Source organism: Lampris incognitus, chromosome 13 (assembly GCF_029633865.1).
Source record: "Lampris incognitus isolate fLamInc1 chromosome 13, fLamInc1.hap2, whole genome shotgun sequence".
Taxonomy (NCBI): Eukaryota; Metazoa; Chordata; class Actinopteri; order Lampriformes; family Lampridae; genus Lampris; species Lampris incognitus.
In genome coordinates this window covers 9,189,200-9,205,761 of record NC_079223.1, presented here as the reverse complement: position 1 = coordinate 9,205,761, position 16,562 = coordinate 9,189,200, and the positions used below count along the sequence as shown (strand labels likewise).

At 46.9% G+C, this 16,562-nt stretch overlaps 1 protein-coding gene across 1 annotated transcript in view; it reads right to left on the bottom strand.

Annotated features, from left to right (window-relative positions):
• Window positions 1-504: 504 nt before the first annotated feature.
• kif16bb (kinesin family member 16Bb) overlaps window positions 505-16,562 on the bottom strand; it is a 36,829-nt gene continuing 20,771 nt past the window's right edge. Inside the window, 8 exon segments of the mRNA XM_056292269.1 lie at window positions 505-648; window positions 1,818-3,926; window positions 4,520-4,613; window positions 9,194-9,282; window positions 11,775-11,857; window positions 13,620-13,757; window positions 13,874-13,922; window positions 14,581-14,700. Coding sequence (XP_056148244.1) covers window positions 505-648; window positions 1,818-3,926; window positions 4,520-4,613; window positions 9,194-9,282; window positions 11,775-11,857; window positions 13,620-13,757; window positions 13,874-13,922; window positions 14,581-14,700 — 2,826 coding nt within the window.

Below are 16,562 nucleotides of genomic sequence, written 5' to 3'. Positions count from 1 at the left end.
GATGAATTCAGCTGTTCAAATTGCTTTCTCAATTTACGGCCACCCTTTTCCATCAATACATTACACTCGGCATTGCCTTTAAAAAATATCTGCAACACACTGGCCTCCGTATAATCTGAAGGATCCTGGGGGGGGGGTAAATCCATCATTCTTTTCTTGCAAACATGACGAGTTTAATTCCAATATTCTTGGATTATGAATTCTACATCTACTTTTGTTTCGACTGCAAGACACGATTCACAGCAGATGGTTCACCACAGCTCAAACCTCCAGTCAAATGGAGTGCAGTGCGTGTCTTTATTCAAGGCCAAGTTTCTCTCTCCCCCTCCCTGACCGAGCACACAAGACTGATTGCACTACTGGATACTGTCCCGGTTATTTTGCTCCGCTACATCGGGGTCATTCAGTCATGATAAGGACCGGCCACTCGCTCCATCTTCAGGCTTGGCAGCCAGTTTGACCTAAGTTCCCTCCTCTAAGAAGGAACCCATCAAGCTATCTGCCTCAGTTCTCATATGCCGAGACATTTTCCTGTGAAGGATCATGTCGACTGGCGAGGATAAACCCGCCGGGCATTGGGCGGATAGTAACTTGAGTAGCAGAGGGGCTGACCTTGACCTCAGCTGCAAAGTTTTTACCTTTCCACCGCTGGGTTGAGAGTCGAGAGTGGAATGATGATTCGAGCGGGGTCCTCCAGACTGTCAGAGATGGATCCTTGGGGACCAAAGTCAACAAAGTGCCAAAGGTAACATCAGAGAGAGAGAGAGAGAGAGAGTGGAAGAAAGAGAGAGAAGGGGTAGGGGGGGGGCAAAGAGACAATGTTAGGAGTTACATAGAAAGAGCAGTGAAACGCATCATGCTCTGAATTCCCCAGTATCCCAAGTCAACAGCTTAACCAAAGCAGCTTTCGTCTGCATTCTGGGCGTTCAACAAACCGACTCCGAGTATTAACACCTTTAACTTCCTTTATTATAACAAAACGTGTTTCACCCATATATTTCATCCATTTCAAAAATCTGTTTTCAGATAAAATTTCATTTTTTTTTTCAAATTTTGCATCGTTTTAATATACAAGTGCAGTTCTGACCATTTTAATTTATTTCAGTTCCCTTCGATGTAAAAACCGTTATAAAAATATCACAATATCCACGAAACACATGGACCAAGTAAACTGAGACAGCATAGTGAGACAATTGTTAGATCATCACACTGGAAAAAAATAACAAAACCGCCTGCTGCTTCCAGTGTAATAATCACATTATACAACAGTGTAATAATAGCGACAAAGATCAAATTGACATGCTCTCCTCAATGTGAAAAATGACACTCTAGTAAAGAAGTAACAGTAACAGCAGCATAGAACAAGTGGCAAAGAAGAACATTATACAACCAAACTGAATTTGCATACATAAGAAATGGTAAAAAAAACAAAACAACAACAAATGATATTGTGTAAACTGACATCAGTAGAAAAACACACAAGAAAAAAAAAATCCAACACGGGTCATGTGATCCAAGTACTATGAGCTGAAGATCGTCACGGAGACATCCTTTACCCATCATGGAAGGGCGCTCTAAAACCATGGCTCCCTGGTTTGTAAGTGTGGGGGTTCTGGCTGTGCGGTTCATTATCGGCTGTCCAGTCATGGCTCAGACATTGAAAAGTGATTGATCAGGCAAGCAACCTCAGCGGAACAACCAAAAGTTAATTTCCATACTTCAGTCTGTGGAGAGGGATGAGAGTCAAGTGGAGGCGGGCTAGCTACCTCAGTTACACTTTCAGAGTGACTTCTGGCCCTTCCATGTGACATGATTACATTCAGTCTGGTAGATCCTCTCTTGTCTCCACTATGCACCAGAACACACCGTATATCTGAGCGACAGCACAGAGTTAAATCCTTGAATTGGCTGCGGTGGGGCTCTGGTTGCACTGATTTAGGAGCAGGGTGAAACACGGTGTGCTCCTGCACCAGGCATAGGTGGGTATCAGTAAGGAGAAGTTGGGCTAGGTGCTCAGCACTGGTTTCGGGACTCTTGCTCACCCTTACACTAGTGTACAATAGCAATCGCACTTCCCCTATGCTGGGCCTTGGTTGATTCATGTTACCATGAAGAAGGTAAACAAGATTGGCGAGAGTCTTCTGGAAGTGACAGTAGACCCTCAAACCGGAATCTAGCAGCAACTCAGGTATATCGGTCTGCCAGTCTAGAGACATCTCCATCAAGTCTCCGTGGAAAAGGGGGTGCTGAGAAACCCTGCTGTCCCCGGGGCAGATGACACCAAGCATGATGCTGCAAAGCTCTTGGGTGAGCTTCTTGCTGCGGGTGTGGAGAACCAGGACGCTCTCCTCTGTAGTGCCCATGAAACATACGCTTTGGCCAGCAAAGCCCACCTGCACCTCCTTCAGCTGCAGCAAGGACAGATGGTGAAACAACACCAAGGACCCGGGGTCAGAGGTCTAAGTATAGAGGAAAGAGTCAGTCATAATCAGGAGGGCAGGCTGGGGCTGAGGTTGGCTGCATTTAGCCACACTTAACCAGAAAAGGGCCACCATTTTCTGGGAGTTGAACAGTGATGTGGAGATGACAGACTGTAGAGAATCCACCAGTCTGTGCTGGGACAAAGGTTGGAGATTCATAAGGGCATCTGGAAACTCTATTAACGTTTGACAGAAAATCTGAACACTGTTAGTTCTCCGAACAGTCACCAAGTTCTCCTGTGACTCCAGATCTAGATTTGAGTCGTTTACTGCTGTTGCTTGAAGATCCTTGTTCACAGCTGTATATGGACCACGTGGCACACAGCTCTGTTTCCCTTCTAATATAAACTCCTTCCTCATGCTCTGTTTTTGCTTTGAACAAATATCAATCATGCCATGCTGTTTTAGCAACTCTACTTCCCTTATACTGCTATCATTTGACCACTTCTCTTCTCGGGTACAGGGTGAGTCATGGGGTAACTCGATTTCTTCTGTACCCTTTTGTATTTGGGTCAGGGTTAAAGTTTTGCTTGGGTTTGTGGGGCTCTGCACTGTCCCCTCTGCTTTTTTTGGCAGAGAATCCTGAGTGAACTTCATCCGAATGTGCTGTATCATTAGCAATTTTTTTACCATAGAGAGCATGTTGCTCTCTTTGACTAGAGCAAAGACATGGCTGTCTTTCACTATAGACAAGACTGGATTTTCCTTAATCTGAGAGACCACCTGACTGGACCAGATGGCCCTTATAGGCTCCAGCCCTGCCTTCCTGACTTTCTGCAATACCCAAGGAGCGCTCCACAGAAGGCGGCCTGCATCTTGGACCATCCAAGAAACTCTGCTGACCAAAGAGAAAAGCCCCGACTTTTGCTCTGCAACTGCCCTGACCCCCACTTCACACTCTCTTGAGATCCCCTCCGAATTACTGGACTCATCCATCTTTTTAGGGCTGAACTGGCCCTTCAAGGCAGCCTCATCAGGTGGACACTGGACTGCCTGGTTGCTGTATGTCTTCTCGGAGAGCTGAGAATGAGGGCTGGCTTGTGGGAAGAAAGACCTGGAGCTTGTTCCTTTGGTGCTCTGCAGGTGGGACATGCTGCCTAATGAGCTCCCATCAGAGCCAGGACACCCCCTATAGCAGTCAGCCACTACACCTTGGCTCTCATTAGCATTCCCCTCCGGCTCTATGCAACATCCATCACCCAGGCCCAGGACACTTGTCTGCTGGAGGCTGGCATCCCCAGACCAAATCTCTCCTCCCCCACAAATTTCAACACCGGTCTCCGTGTCAGCTCTTCTCCACAGCCTCTCAGACATGAAGCCTTGCCCTGATTTATGAGACAAGTGCTTTTCCTGCTCTTGGCCATCCCTGGTGCTTACTCCACCCTGTGGTGTGTCTTCATCCAGCTCCAAACCAGAGTGAGAGACAGGACAGTTTCCAGGCATGGCCTAATTTATAGTGAGGAGAGGGAGAGAGTGAAAAACAGCGAGAAGAAACAAAAACGAAAAGTTACAACATAGTACCTGCAAAATTATCCTAGCTTCTTATTTTCTTAAAAACTTTCAAAACCATGTTTTTATTATATGTAAATGTGTCATGGTACTTGCAGGCAAATGGAATTCAGGAAAAACACGGTATAAACAAAAAAATGTCTTAAGTGTCCACACTGAAAAAAACGAGTCATTTCATTTGAAAACTCTACAGAACAGTGTAATAGGTTTCTAATATGTGCATAATAAACAATCACAACTTGCCGTGAATGAAAAAGCATTTCAAGGGTCATAACATTCTGCACCGGGCTTGTCCAGAGAGGGGAGATATTGACTTTTGCTCTGTTTTATATGGACATAATGGACTGGTATTTTAGATGCAAATGTCAAAAGAAAACCAATTACCGTGTGACCACTGTATTTAATCTCTTTCAGTTTCTTAAACAATAAAAATTCTCGAGCAACTTCATGATGAGAAAACACCGAGGACGTAATGAGTAAAACCTTTGTTTTACGCTGTGTGTGATCCAACTGCTAATGTGCATGCCCACCGTTGTCATGCACATCTGTAATGAGGTGGAGAGCACAGAGCTGCTTGGCAGTCCAGAGTCTGCATCCACAGCAGCAGCAGCAGACTCATCCATCCTGTTAAAAAGGAGGCAGTTGAGATAGAACACTGAAATAATGTGTACGTTTGTTATTTCTTTCAGAATAAAAAACCCATTGTGTCTTAATGATATGAAGGGGTAGGTGTGGGTTTATATCCTAACAAACGCTGTCAGGCTCCGTTTTCAAAAGCAATTGAATCATTTGCTGTGGCTTGACACTCGAGACTTCAGTTTGCAGGCAACAGACGAGATTGCAATACCCCCCCCCCTCGCACACACACCATCCATTAGATTTGAATAGCAAACAGCCCAAATGGTAGGATGAGATTAGAGCCACTCAACTAGCTGTGAAATTAAAAAGAATCTGCGCATGCAGATTGGCGGATTTACATACAATGGTCTATTTTGGTGGGCGGGTGGGGGCAAACATACAGCACCAGAAAGATTTGTGACACCAAACACAGCTTCGTCAGAACTTTCTGTAGTACAGCAGAGGTTGGGGGCGAGGGAAGGAGAGAGCAAAGTTCTTGACAGCATCGGCAAAATGAGCACAACGCGGCTTCGCTTGGCGGTTTGGGGGACCTCTGCAGATCCAGAGATCAACGCAGAGGGCATCTGGCACTCGGCAGCGTTTGCCCATTCCACTCACAGTAAGAAAAGGAAGGAAACTGGTCCAATGAGGGATCGTGGGATTCCCTGAGTGAAAGGCTTTTAGTGAACACAGACTGGATACCAGCCTTCTACTGTCAAATATATCTCACATGCAGAGGCTGATGCGGCTCTGACAGCAGAGGGGAATGAATCGCCGATACTGGCTGTCTTACCGATGCAGATCATCTCCCCCGGGTCTGCCCACCAAGACATGATTCACAGCAGATGGCCTGACTGTTAAATGTCCTCAACATGTTTGGGACCATGCCTGTGTGCCCACCGACCGTCCCCCTCTGTCTCTCTCCCCTTTCTACTTTCAATGGAAGCTCCTTTCTACTCCGGCAGTCTCCAGAGTCTTTTAATGCCCCTCGCTATCTTGAACCTGCTACCACTCCACCCCTTAATGGCGGTACATCTCTACCAGCCTCCCAGTCATAGGATTGCGCACACACACACACACACACACACACACATGCATCTCATCTCATCAGCCACTTCTCCGGGGTCGGGTCGCGGCGGCAGCAAGCCAAGTAGATACATACCATGGCAATATACCGCACATACAGTGGCAATAAACATAAAGCGATGACGCATGCACAACACAACCGGTGTAATTTGCAGCATTTGAAGCTACACTTCGGGGGCACAACAGACACACTGCACGTCCAGCATTGCATTAGGATTATTGTAGTTTTTTTTCAAACTCCAACCTAGAAAATGGCAAGAGAGGGGTAATTGTACCTCGGCTTGAATAGGACTGGTAATCATGGAATAAAATGCAAAATAACAAATCTAGGTGATTAAAAGAATAAATAAAATCACAGCAATCAGGACAAATAATTTGGTAAACAAACTGAACAAGTGTGCAGCAGTAGGCTTAAGCTGCAGCAGTGATAGATTCCCCAGTGTGAAAACAAAAGCCGCATCCCCACTATTTCAAGGGATGAGAGCAAAGAATAACAGAGGAAGTGTAAAGTTGCCACCTGGCCTTCTGGTCAGAGACAGAGTACACCAAGACAGCTGTCAAGAGGAGGGACATGGAGCGCTATGGTAGCCATTAAACGGTGTGTGGGTCAGACATTAGCCTGCCTATTCCACTGCTGGGGTGTCTCAAACCTGTGGCCTATTAAGGTGGGAGTCACCACGTTTCAACTTTTTTTTCCCGATAACATCAAGGGCGGTTTGGTGGTGGCCTCACCTAGCGTTGACTGTGTTTTTGGCGTCGTCGTGTGGAGTGCGGGGAGGTGTGTCGAATGTGTCTGGCGTTGGATCGGCTGAGGGAGCCTGGTCTGCTGCGTCCGGTGGGCTCAAGGACCACGGCCCTGCTGGAGCTGCACCCGAAGAGGAAACACCAAGGGCGGTCTGACAGGACACGGAAGCGGGGCAGGGTAAGCTAACTGCTAGCCCATGCAGACCGGCAGCTCTGACAGTCATCGGCTGGCGTTTGTTCTCCTGGACAGTGACTTTTTTTTTTGTTTAGTTTGGATATATGTGTTAGTTTGGATATATGTGTTCTTGCAGTTCTTGCAGTTTTTGGATGTGTTTTTGTCTTTGTGTTGCACTGCTGTGGGCTGGGGGAAACGATATTTCATTTCATTCATGTACGCAAGTACATGAAATAAAATGACAAAGTGATTCCTGATTCCTGATTAAGGTCAACTGAGACAATCATCATACAGGTGGCACTGTAATCACACCTTTGCATAATTTGTGAACTAAAAAACGGAATAGATACTAAAATGTCAAGTGTTCTCACGCCACAGTGACATGTACTTGGTCATGCAGCCGTCTTGCTAACCATACTCTCACAACTAAACAGCCTGGGGACCATTATCGCAGTAATTGATAGTTGAGGGTCGGTAATTGGTGGGATGGTTTTGTTCTGATTGGAGTACCCCCTTAAAGAAATTGCAGATCAGTTCATGGCTGTTTTTTGTGCAGCTCCCACTGCTGCGTAGACCTCTGCTGCCAATGTCTGTACTGAAGTTGTAAGAGACGGGCAGTATTTTAAGTTAACGTATTTGAAATATGCATTTTGATTACTTTTGAGTATTCTGTGATTCATATTTGATCAGTCTGGTAAAAGCAGAATGTAATTTGTAATGTGTTACTTCTGACAGCAGCATTTTGCACTTGAAAATACTCATACTTTACAGTAGAGATCAGACTTGAGATCAGAGAGGCTGATTTTTTTCCTAGCTGGAGTCTATTCATCTAAGGCACGGTGATGATGAGAATGATACGAAGATGGTTAGCCACCGAATCACACATGGCGACGTGACGTGGCTGCTGATGTGGGCTTTGTTCAGGCTTGATAGTCCCCCCCCCCTCCACCCCACCCCACACACACACACTGATAATGGCAGAAATTCCAACAATGTCAAGTATTAACTCCCGTGAATAAAGCATCTGTTAGTTAAAGCAAGATCCTGTGGACAAAGCAGTTTTGTGCTGATATGTGTTGTGTCTGCACACATACACCTCCAGTTCCTTATCTGTGCCCATGATGCTCAACCTCTTTTCTCCCTCCATAAGGGTAAATAATTCTCCAAATGCACATTATTACTTTTAAGGCTGATCTACTCAACAGTATACCGAGGAGGATAACAGGACAGGGGTTGATGTGTAAACACTGGATTCAACAAAAGAAGTTTTGGTTAGACTGACCTAAAAGAATGTAGGCCTACCCCCCCTCACTTTTTCTCCTCAATTGTACCTGGCCAATCACCCTGCTCTCTGAGCCATCCCGGTCGCTGCTCCACCCCCTCTGCTGATCCGGGGAGGGCTGCAGACTACCACGTCTCCTCCGATACATGTGGCGTCGCCAGCCGCTTCTTTTCCCCTGACAGTGAGGAGTTTCACCAGGAGGACGCAGCGCGTGGGAGGATCACTCTATTCCCCCCAGTTCCCCCCCCCCCGAACAGGCACCCCGACCGACGAGAGGAGGTGCCAGTGCAGCGACCAGGACACACACCACATCTGGCTTCCCACCCACAGACACGGCCAATTGTGTCTGTAGGGATGCCCGGCCAAGCCGGAGATAACACGGGGATTCGAACCAGCGATCCCCATGTTGGTAAGCAACAGAATAGACTGCCACGCCACCTGGATGCCTGAGAGGGACCATTTTTATATGAGTCTATACCTTGATTTTTAGGGAAATCCTACTCGTTCTACCATTAAACGCTCACTGACTAAGAGATTTTTTAGAGGTGCTCAAACAGGTTTCATACACTGGGTAAAAGGAAGACAAACCATGTTTAATTCAACTCTGTGTGTGACAGCTTCATGGTCTGGGGACTGTGACAATTCAGGCCGACGGAGAAATCACTACTTGACAGCCTGTCCATTTACCATTTCTCATCTGTTTTACGCTGCTGACAGCTGAAGAAAGTCCTCTCTTGAACGAATGACTTTCTCAGCATCTCCCATTACCACCTGCGGGGACCAACCCAACGCACTCCGCTCCTCTCCCTCCAGCCTTCCTCTGCTCGCTCCCATCTCGCCTTGCTCCGTAAAAACCCACAATGCCGTATCCCTGCCTACAAAAGCACTGCCATTTGGGGATGCTGCCTGACAAAGAAAATTGCATGTCTAACAGACAGGGTCGCTGTAAAACATCCCCACATCAGCCCTATGTAGGGCTGGTACCAGATACCTGCTGTGATCTCTATTGCTTTGTCTATGGAGCAGGTGCATTCCAGAGTGGCTTTCTGCACGTGTGTGTGTGTGTGTGTGTGTGTGTGTGTGTCTCCTGCCTCTCTCTCACAGGGACATAACCATGATTTATGGCTTTCATTTGTTCCGTGGGCCCAACAAATGCCGTGCAATAAGCAGGCCTGCACACTGTGGAGATTGAGGTGGGTGCACCGCTTCAAATGAGGGGGGGGTTTCAGGTGCACCACCACGAAGCGTATACGTACACGCTGGTATTAAAGCGAGGCCACACGTATGCACTAGGCTCACCCTGGATTAAGCAGCAGCACCTTGGCCAGGTTCTTGGCGAATGTAGTCAGGTTGGCCTTGGACGGGCTGAGGGTAGAAGGCGGGCCTCCCTGGAAACAGAATGACAGCATTTGGCAATACAAAACCCAGTCACGCATCGTAATTCAGTGGCAGCTGCCTGTTACAAATACGCAATTAACGTAAGCTGTGGTTTAATTGAGTTAACTATATCATTAGCATTCATGGCAAGTCCCCGTTATTGACTGAACCCAACCCAGGACACTGGAGGGCTCCGACAACACTCTGAAGAGTCTCTCCTCTCAAAATACTGAGGGCTTTATGAGACTTGTTTTCCTCAAGTTAGGAACTCGATTTACATCTGCCACTCAATTTAGCTGAACTGCAAATACATGAATAAAATATAAATACAGCGCTAAGAGGTCCCCCACTATGGGTCAGAAATCTATTTCTGCTCAAGGCCAAAGCTACCGAAAAATGCAGATCATACAAACGGAAAGTGCTATAATTGCAGTTGTGTCCAAAATAAATAAATCAAAGAGGCCTGTTTCACAACACCTCGACTGTTCGGCTCTAGTGAGACTGACTGAGGGGGTGTGTGGGACACTTCAGACAGCCCCTAATTAAATCTATGACGGGAAAAAAACACCAGCAGGGCCAGAATGGCTTTTCTGTACGACTGCAACAAAGTGCAGTTTTCAATAATGCAGAAAGCTATTAAGCTCTAACGTCTTAAGCTGCGCCTGTAAAATGTTGCATGAGCCCATTTCAGTGATAATGCATGAAGCACGAGAGGGAACGAAAGGTCTGGACCCAATTTCACTTCAAGCAATTATATAAATTACTGATGAATTAAGTCAGTTTTGGAAAGTAAAAGACAACTCCTATGGATTTTATCACTCAAAGAAAACATATGGCCATGTTTTTTTCAAAATCGAAATGTAACAAACAATACGCCACACATGACGAGATTTACATCCTGGAAATGTTGGTGGACGATGTCCGCCCATTAATCCAGTCTTATGGAAAGGGGTTAAAAAGCAGCAACCTGAATTACACCACCAATCCAGTCTGGAGATGTTCCGCTACCTGCCGAAACTGCCTCCATAACAAAGTTTGTTTGCAAAGCAGCATGACACACATTCAGACCGCCTTCCACATTCTTTGTCAACGATCCAAGGAATTTTTCTCACATCTCTATGGGAACATACGAGGTAGCTCAAAGGATTTGGGACTGCCTTTCCTTGAAACAGTTCATCTGAACACAACGATTATTGACAGAAACTTTTCATCACTCATCTAAGTAATAATGATAATAATACTAATCATTACATTTATATAGCACTTTTCTAGACACCCGAAGTGCTTCACATTGAAGGGGGTAACTCACTTAAACCACCACCAATGTGTAGCACCACCCGGGTGATGCACGGCAGCCATTTTGCACCAGAACGCTCGTCACACATCAGCTTGAGGTGGAGAGGGAGGAATCATTGAGCCAATTACATGGGGGATGATTAGGTGGCCAGATGGAGACAGCCAGGTTGGGAATTTTGCCAGGACACCAGGGGACCCCCTACTCTTTTTGATAAGCGCCAGGAGATCTTTAATGACCACAGTGAGTCAGGACCTCGGTTTAATGTCTCATCCAAAGGACGGCATCTCCTACAGCACAGTGCCCCCGTCACTGCACTGGGGCGTTGGGATTTGACTTTTGTTGTTTTTATTAGGACCAGAAGGAAGACTGCCCCCTACTGGTTCACAAACACCACTTCCGGCAGCAACTCAGTTTTCCCGGGACGTCTCCCATCCAAGTACTAGCTCTGCCGGCGGGTCGCCGTAGCCAAGCCCATACCTGCTTAGCTTCCGTCATTTGGCAGAGCCAGTGTACATGCTGGTATGGCTGACCCCTTCAGTCTCAACTGACTGCAGGTATCCCCACCCTTATAAACAATACAGTGGCATAACGACTGAAAACCATCGGTCGCTATGCCACTGTATTGTTTATAAGGGTGGGGATACCTGCAGTCAGCTGAGACTGAAGAGGTCACTTAGATGAGTGATGAAACGTTTCTCTCAATAAACGTTGTGTCCAGATTAACTGAGTCACCTTTCTGTGATTTCCTCACCTGGAGTGTTGAGCATAAAGACATGAGTATTCCTTGGTTAAAAGTAGGTCATCAGTGGCACAGCAGGGATAATTTTGACACTGAGACAAATTGCAAAAGCCTTTTTCCTCAAGTTTCTGTGTGAACAATGGCCCTCATACTCTATATAAACCCCTCCCGTGGTGTTTTGATAAATTCCAAAACCACTGTGTGTCCCATTGTTTAGTTACATCAACGAAGTGTTCACACAAGTACTGTCTGCCTTGCATCTAATTTTTTTTTTAAAAATAGTTATTTCAAAACATGTTTTTCCAAGGTAAGTCAAAAAGTCATTTTAAAGAAAATCCAACTTCATCATTTCTCAATTAAAGGACAGAAACTAGAGAGAACTAAGAAAGAACTAAAAATGTCTCATCGTCAGTAGTCTCGGGTCAAAAGAGATCAGGTTTGTGGCCCTTTCTGGGCTCTGAATTTACCTCATGGGTCTTCCTGAGTTGGGCAGCCTCCTTGGGGTGGTTAAAGCAGAACATGGTCCCTTGCCCCAGCTCAATAATTGCCCCTGGAGGTGACAACAACAAAACTCTATGAAAGCTGGAACAGAAATCTCTCCCTACGGGCATCCGGGAAACGTAGCGGTCTATTCCGTTGCCTACCAACACGGGGATCACTGGTTCGAATCGCCATGTTACGTTCGGCTTGGTCGGGTGTCCCTACCGACACAATTGGCCGGACTGGGAAGCCGGATGTGGGTGTGTGTCCTGGTCGCTGCACTAGCACCTCCTCTGGTCGGTCGGGGCGCGTGTTCGGGGGGAGGGGGAACTGGGGGGATAGTGTGATCCTTCCACGCGCTACGTCCCCCTGGTGAAACTCCTCACTGTCAGGTGAAAAGAAGCGGCTGGTGACTCTACATGTATTGGAGGAGGAATGTGGTAGTCTGCAGCCCTCCCCGGATCGGAAGAGGGGGTGGAGCAGCGACAGAGACGCCTTCGAAGAGTGGGGAACTGGCCGAGTACAATTTGGAGAAAGGGGGGGGGATAAATCCAAAACAAAAAGCACCTTCGTCTCCGGTGTCACATTTGTGCACAGGGGTCTCATTTCCCTTGGGGATGAGACTGGTGGACGGAGAGATGTGTTGCTTTCGAGATAAATGAGAAAAACCATTGATGGGGCTAAAAGTTTGCCGTGGCAACACACACTCCTCCATTAGGTGTGGGGCCCTATCCACTGAATAGCAACGATACAGTTAATATTCACCATGGGAATCTTCCTCTCATTTATTCTCTCCGCCAGTGAACTTTGAGGGAGCATAGCGGCTCAAAAGCTTAAAGTTCCTTTGCGGGGGCAAAAGTGAAAGAACTGCCATGAAGAACACAATCTCTCATGTGATTGGCACTGGCCTAGACCGGGGGGGGGGTGATTTAGCAGAGAAAATGGGCGAGAGAAACTTGGGGAGTCTTGTAAGGCTATGGAATTGAAGCGATATTAGGCTCACGTTCATACAAGCCACATTTTTCTTTGGGTCGCCTCTCCTTCTCCCGCTCTTCAGCAGGGCAAATCCTAATCTTGCCACTATTAATGACTTCTGACAAGTGACAAAGCACCTGAGAGGGCAGCCTGTGATAGATTCTGGCTGCTGTTAGACCGAAAATTACTATCATTTGTTCAAGAAAATAGCTTCCGATGCAGCCATTTCTGAAGGGGATATTGGGTAATGAAATGGTTATAAAAAGAGACTGGCATGGCCTGGTCCTTTTTGCCGTCCGCTTCTGTGCACAGTTTTTATCTCTCAGAAGCAAGGCAGTGCGGATGTTAGGCAGGGAGAGGCGGAGGCTAGCGGGGGAAGCTCTGGTTTTTCTCAGGGGCAGGAGTCTCAGCTCAGCCTGAATCTGTCCTTTGAAAGGTTAATACTTTGGCCCTCTTCAAACCTGTCGGGCCTATCAGCGCCATCTGCCAATTAAATGGAGGGCCTGGGGCTTTGTCCCGGGCCTCTCACCCTTCAAAATGTTTAGTAAGAGAAATGGCCTATATAGAAAGCCACATTCACAATCCACTTATACCGCGGAGTGCTCATGGTCGCACCGCCACGAGGGCGCGCCAAGTGGATTCCATATGAAGAATTGAAAGGCAGGGACCTCATATCATGGCGTTTAAGATGGCGAGGAGAGGAGCTGCCTTCCACTTGCTGAATACTTGTGAATCTCAGATAGGAAACCTGCCTAACCACACTCCTTACCTCTTTTTCTTTCCCTTTCTCTCTCTCTCTCTCACTCATTTTCCATTAGACTAGTGGGAAAAAAAATTTTGTGTTGAGGATTTCTTACCCTGAGTCAGCTTGCAGGGCTCAGTTACCTCCATCCCATTGACTGAACACAGTGCGCCACGATGAGGGATCAGGCGAACGATCCCGCCACAGTTCTCAAGAACACAGTGTTCACTCAGGAGCCCCAGACCATGGAGAACTGAAAGAGAATTATTAAAATAGAGGAGCTGTTACCTTCAGCCCAGCAGCCGACGCGGCATTTGTGGAATGTATGGTAGCTAGCTGAAAAGGAGATATCTCTTACACCTTACTCACCAATGTGCTGCCTCGATGCTTCATCACTGCCCACCAGTGTTCTGCCCACCTACATCGAGAAGAGAGGGTCATGCTATTCACGCTGCCTGTTTATCACACTCTGCAATGATCCGCTAGCAGAAAGGCTAGGGCTAAATGATTTCTCAGACTATGAAAGTCAAACACTTCCTCCCAAATACAGTATATTGTATTTTGTGCTCAGACACAAAACACATGTCTCTCTCTCTCTCTCATATATATATATATATATATATATATATATATATATATATATAAACCGTCCATTCTCAGGGTCGTGGGGATGCTGGAGCCTATCCCAGCAGTCATTGGGCGGCAGGCAGAAGACACCCTGGACAGGCCACCAGACCATCAAAGGGGCCGACATACATCTTCACACACACATTCACACCTAGGGACTACTTGGTACGGTCGATTCACCTGACTTGCATGTGTTTGGACTGTGGGAGGAAACCCATGCAGACACAGGGAGAACATGCAAACTCCACACAGAGGACGACCCGGGACGACCCCCAAGGTTGGACTACCCCGGGGCTCGAACCCAGGACCTTCTTGCTGTGAGGTGACCGCGCTAATCACTGCACCACTGTGCCACCCTTATATATATATATAGAGAGAGAGAGAGAGAGAGAGAGAGAGAGAGAGAGAGAGACAGAGAGAACATAATGTAGGTAAAGTAGTCTGTTCACTTTTAAATGATAGAAGATGATGCCAGTGCTCAGCAGGTCTTCATCTATGCCAATCAGATGAGGAAGCTGAGAGTCCAGGACAACGCCGTGCCCCCTCTTCCTCAGAGCCAGTTTCTCCTCCTACGGGACGCATGAAAATACACAGTCAGGATAAAATATCAGCGTTCAATAGCCTGTACCCGTAATGGCACACAATATAAAGCAAAAACGCTGACAGACATTTAATGGCAACCAGCAGAAAACTGAATTCTTTATGAGTGTTCTTCCTTGCCTGAAGGCCATGCAGAATGATAGCGGCGCTCCAGCCATGTGTCGCCACGAAGCAGCAGAGAGGCTCACGGCAAGAGAGGCACCATAAATCATTCAGATTTTCACGGCGAGAGTCAAATTGTACCTGGTGCTCACCAGGCGAGAGACGCGTTTTCACCACCCACGCACAAAAGAGTGTGTTGTACACCACGCACCATTAACTTTAGAGGTATCCAACTATAAACATTGCTTTTACTATTAAAATACTCCCGGTGGTAAAAAGTGTGCAATCTTAAAAAAAAAAAAAACGGGACCAAACTTGAGCAAATCTTTTGTCTATGATGTTGACTGGCATCGAATGACACTTGAGAAATGTTGTCTTTTGTACAAATCGAACGCAAGTATGCCATTTATACCCTGTGCATGCATGCAGCAACACGTCTCTCTGTAAGGCACCATCCTCTGAGCACGAGAATTGGTGTAGAAATCCGCCCTAATGTTGCTATATATGCATAAAGCCATTGCAGACTTCCCTGTGAAAAATGGCATTTGGTCACACCAACGTCCAATCTCAGAATTAAACACTTTAAATGTCCTATTTCACACATGGGCCGTTGATTAATGCTGTCTATAGTAGAGACGTTCAGATTACAGCCAATCACACGGCAGTATTATAGTCCCATCACAAACTGGGAGTCAGACGGAAATCAATGTCCTCGGGAGAAATCCATTCTGCTCGTCCAGAAATCCCTGCTAAATATGTATTCAATGGCATTTCAGCGCCCCTCTACAGGAAGGTGATAAGAGGAAGAGAAATTGATTTAATCCATGAAAGCCATTTCCTAACTCTTGGATGGCCATACTCGTACCTCGGATCTGCTCCACTAACTCCAAATATGGTCGCAATGGAAGAGCGGACGCGTGTGACACACGGCCTCGTTGTGTCTATCGAGGGGGAAATACTCATTTCACATAAAACGTCGACTGAAATTCGTTTGATTCTTAACGTTGCAAAAAAATATATATATATATATCAGGGCAAAGCTGAGAGGGACTCGATTAAGAACAATCGGAGGATGAGTCAGTTGGCGGAGTACCTGGAACTATCTCACAAGAAAAAAACTGGCTTCACAGATCTGCTTTTTAAACATTATAATCGGGGGTGTCCGGCTAGCGTAGCGGTCTATTCCGTTGCATACCAACACGGGGATCGGCGGTTCGAATCCCCGTGTTACCTCCGGCTTGGTCGGGCGTCCTAAAAGACACAACTGGCCGTGTCTGCGGGTGGGAAGCCGGATGTGGGTGTGTGTCCTGGTCGCTGCACTAGCTCCACCTCTGTTCGGTAAGGGCGCCTGTTCAGGGGGGAGGGGAAACTGGGGGGGGTAGCGTGATCCTCTCATGAGCTAAAGCCCCCTGGCGAAACTCCTCACTGTCAGGTGAAAAAGAAGCGGCTGGCGACGCCACTTGTATGGGAGGAGGCATGTGGTAGTCTGCAGCCCTCCCCGGCTCAGCAGAGGGGGTGGAGCAGCAACTGGGACGGCTCGGAAGAGTGGGGTAATTGGCCAGATACAATTGGGGAGAAAAGGGGGGGTATATATATATAATACAAATATTATGATTGAGCCAACAGGGTTAAGCTTTCCACGTTCTGGTTCAAGGCCTGTAACCTTTTCCTTCCAGCGGAACACCCTGGAGTGAGCCCGAGCACATGAGCGACCCCCGTCAGAGGGGTT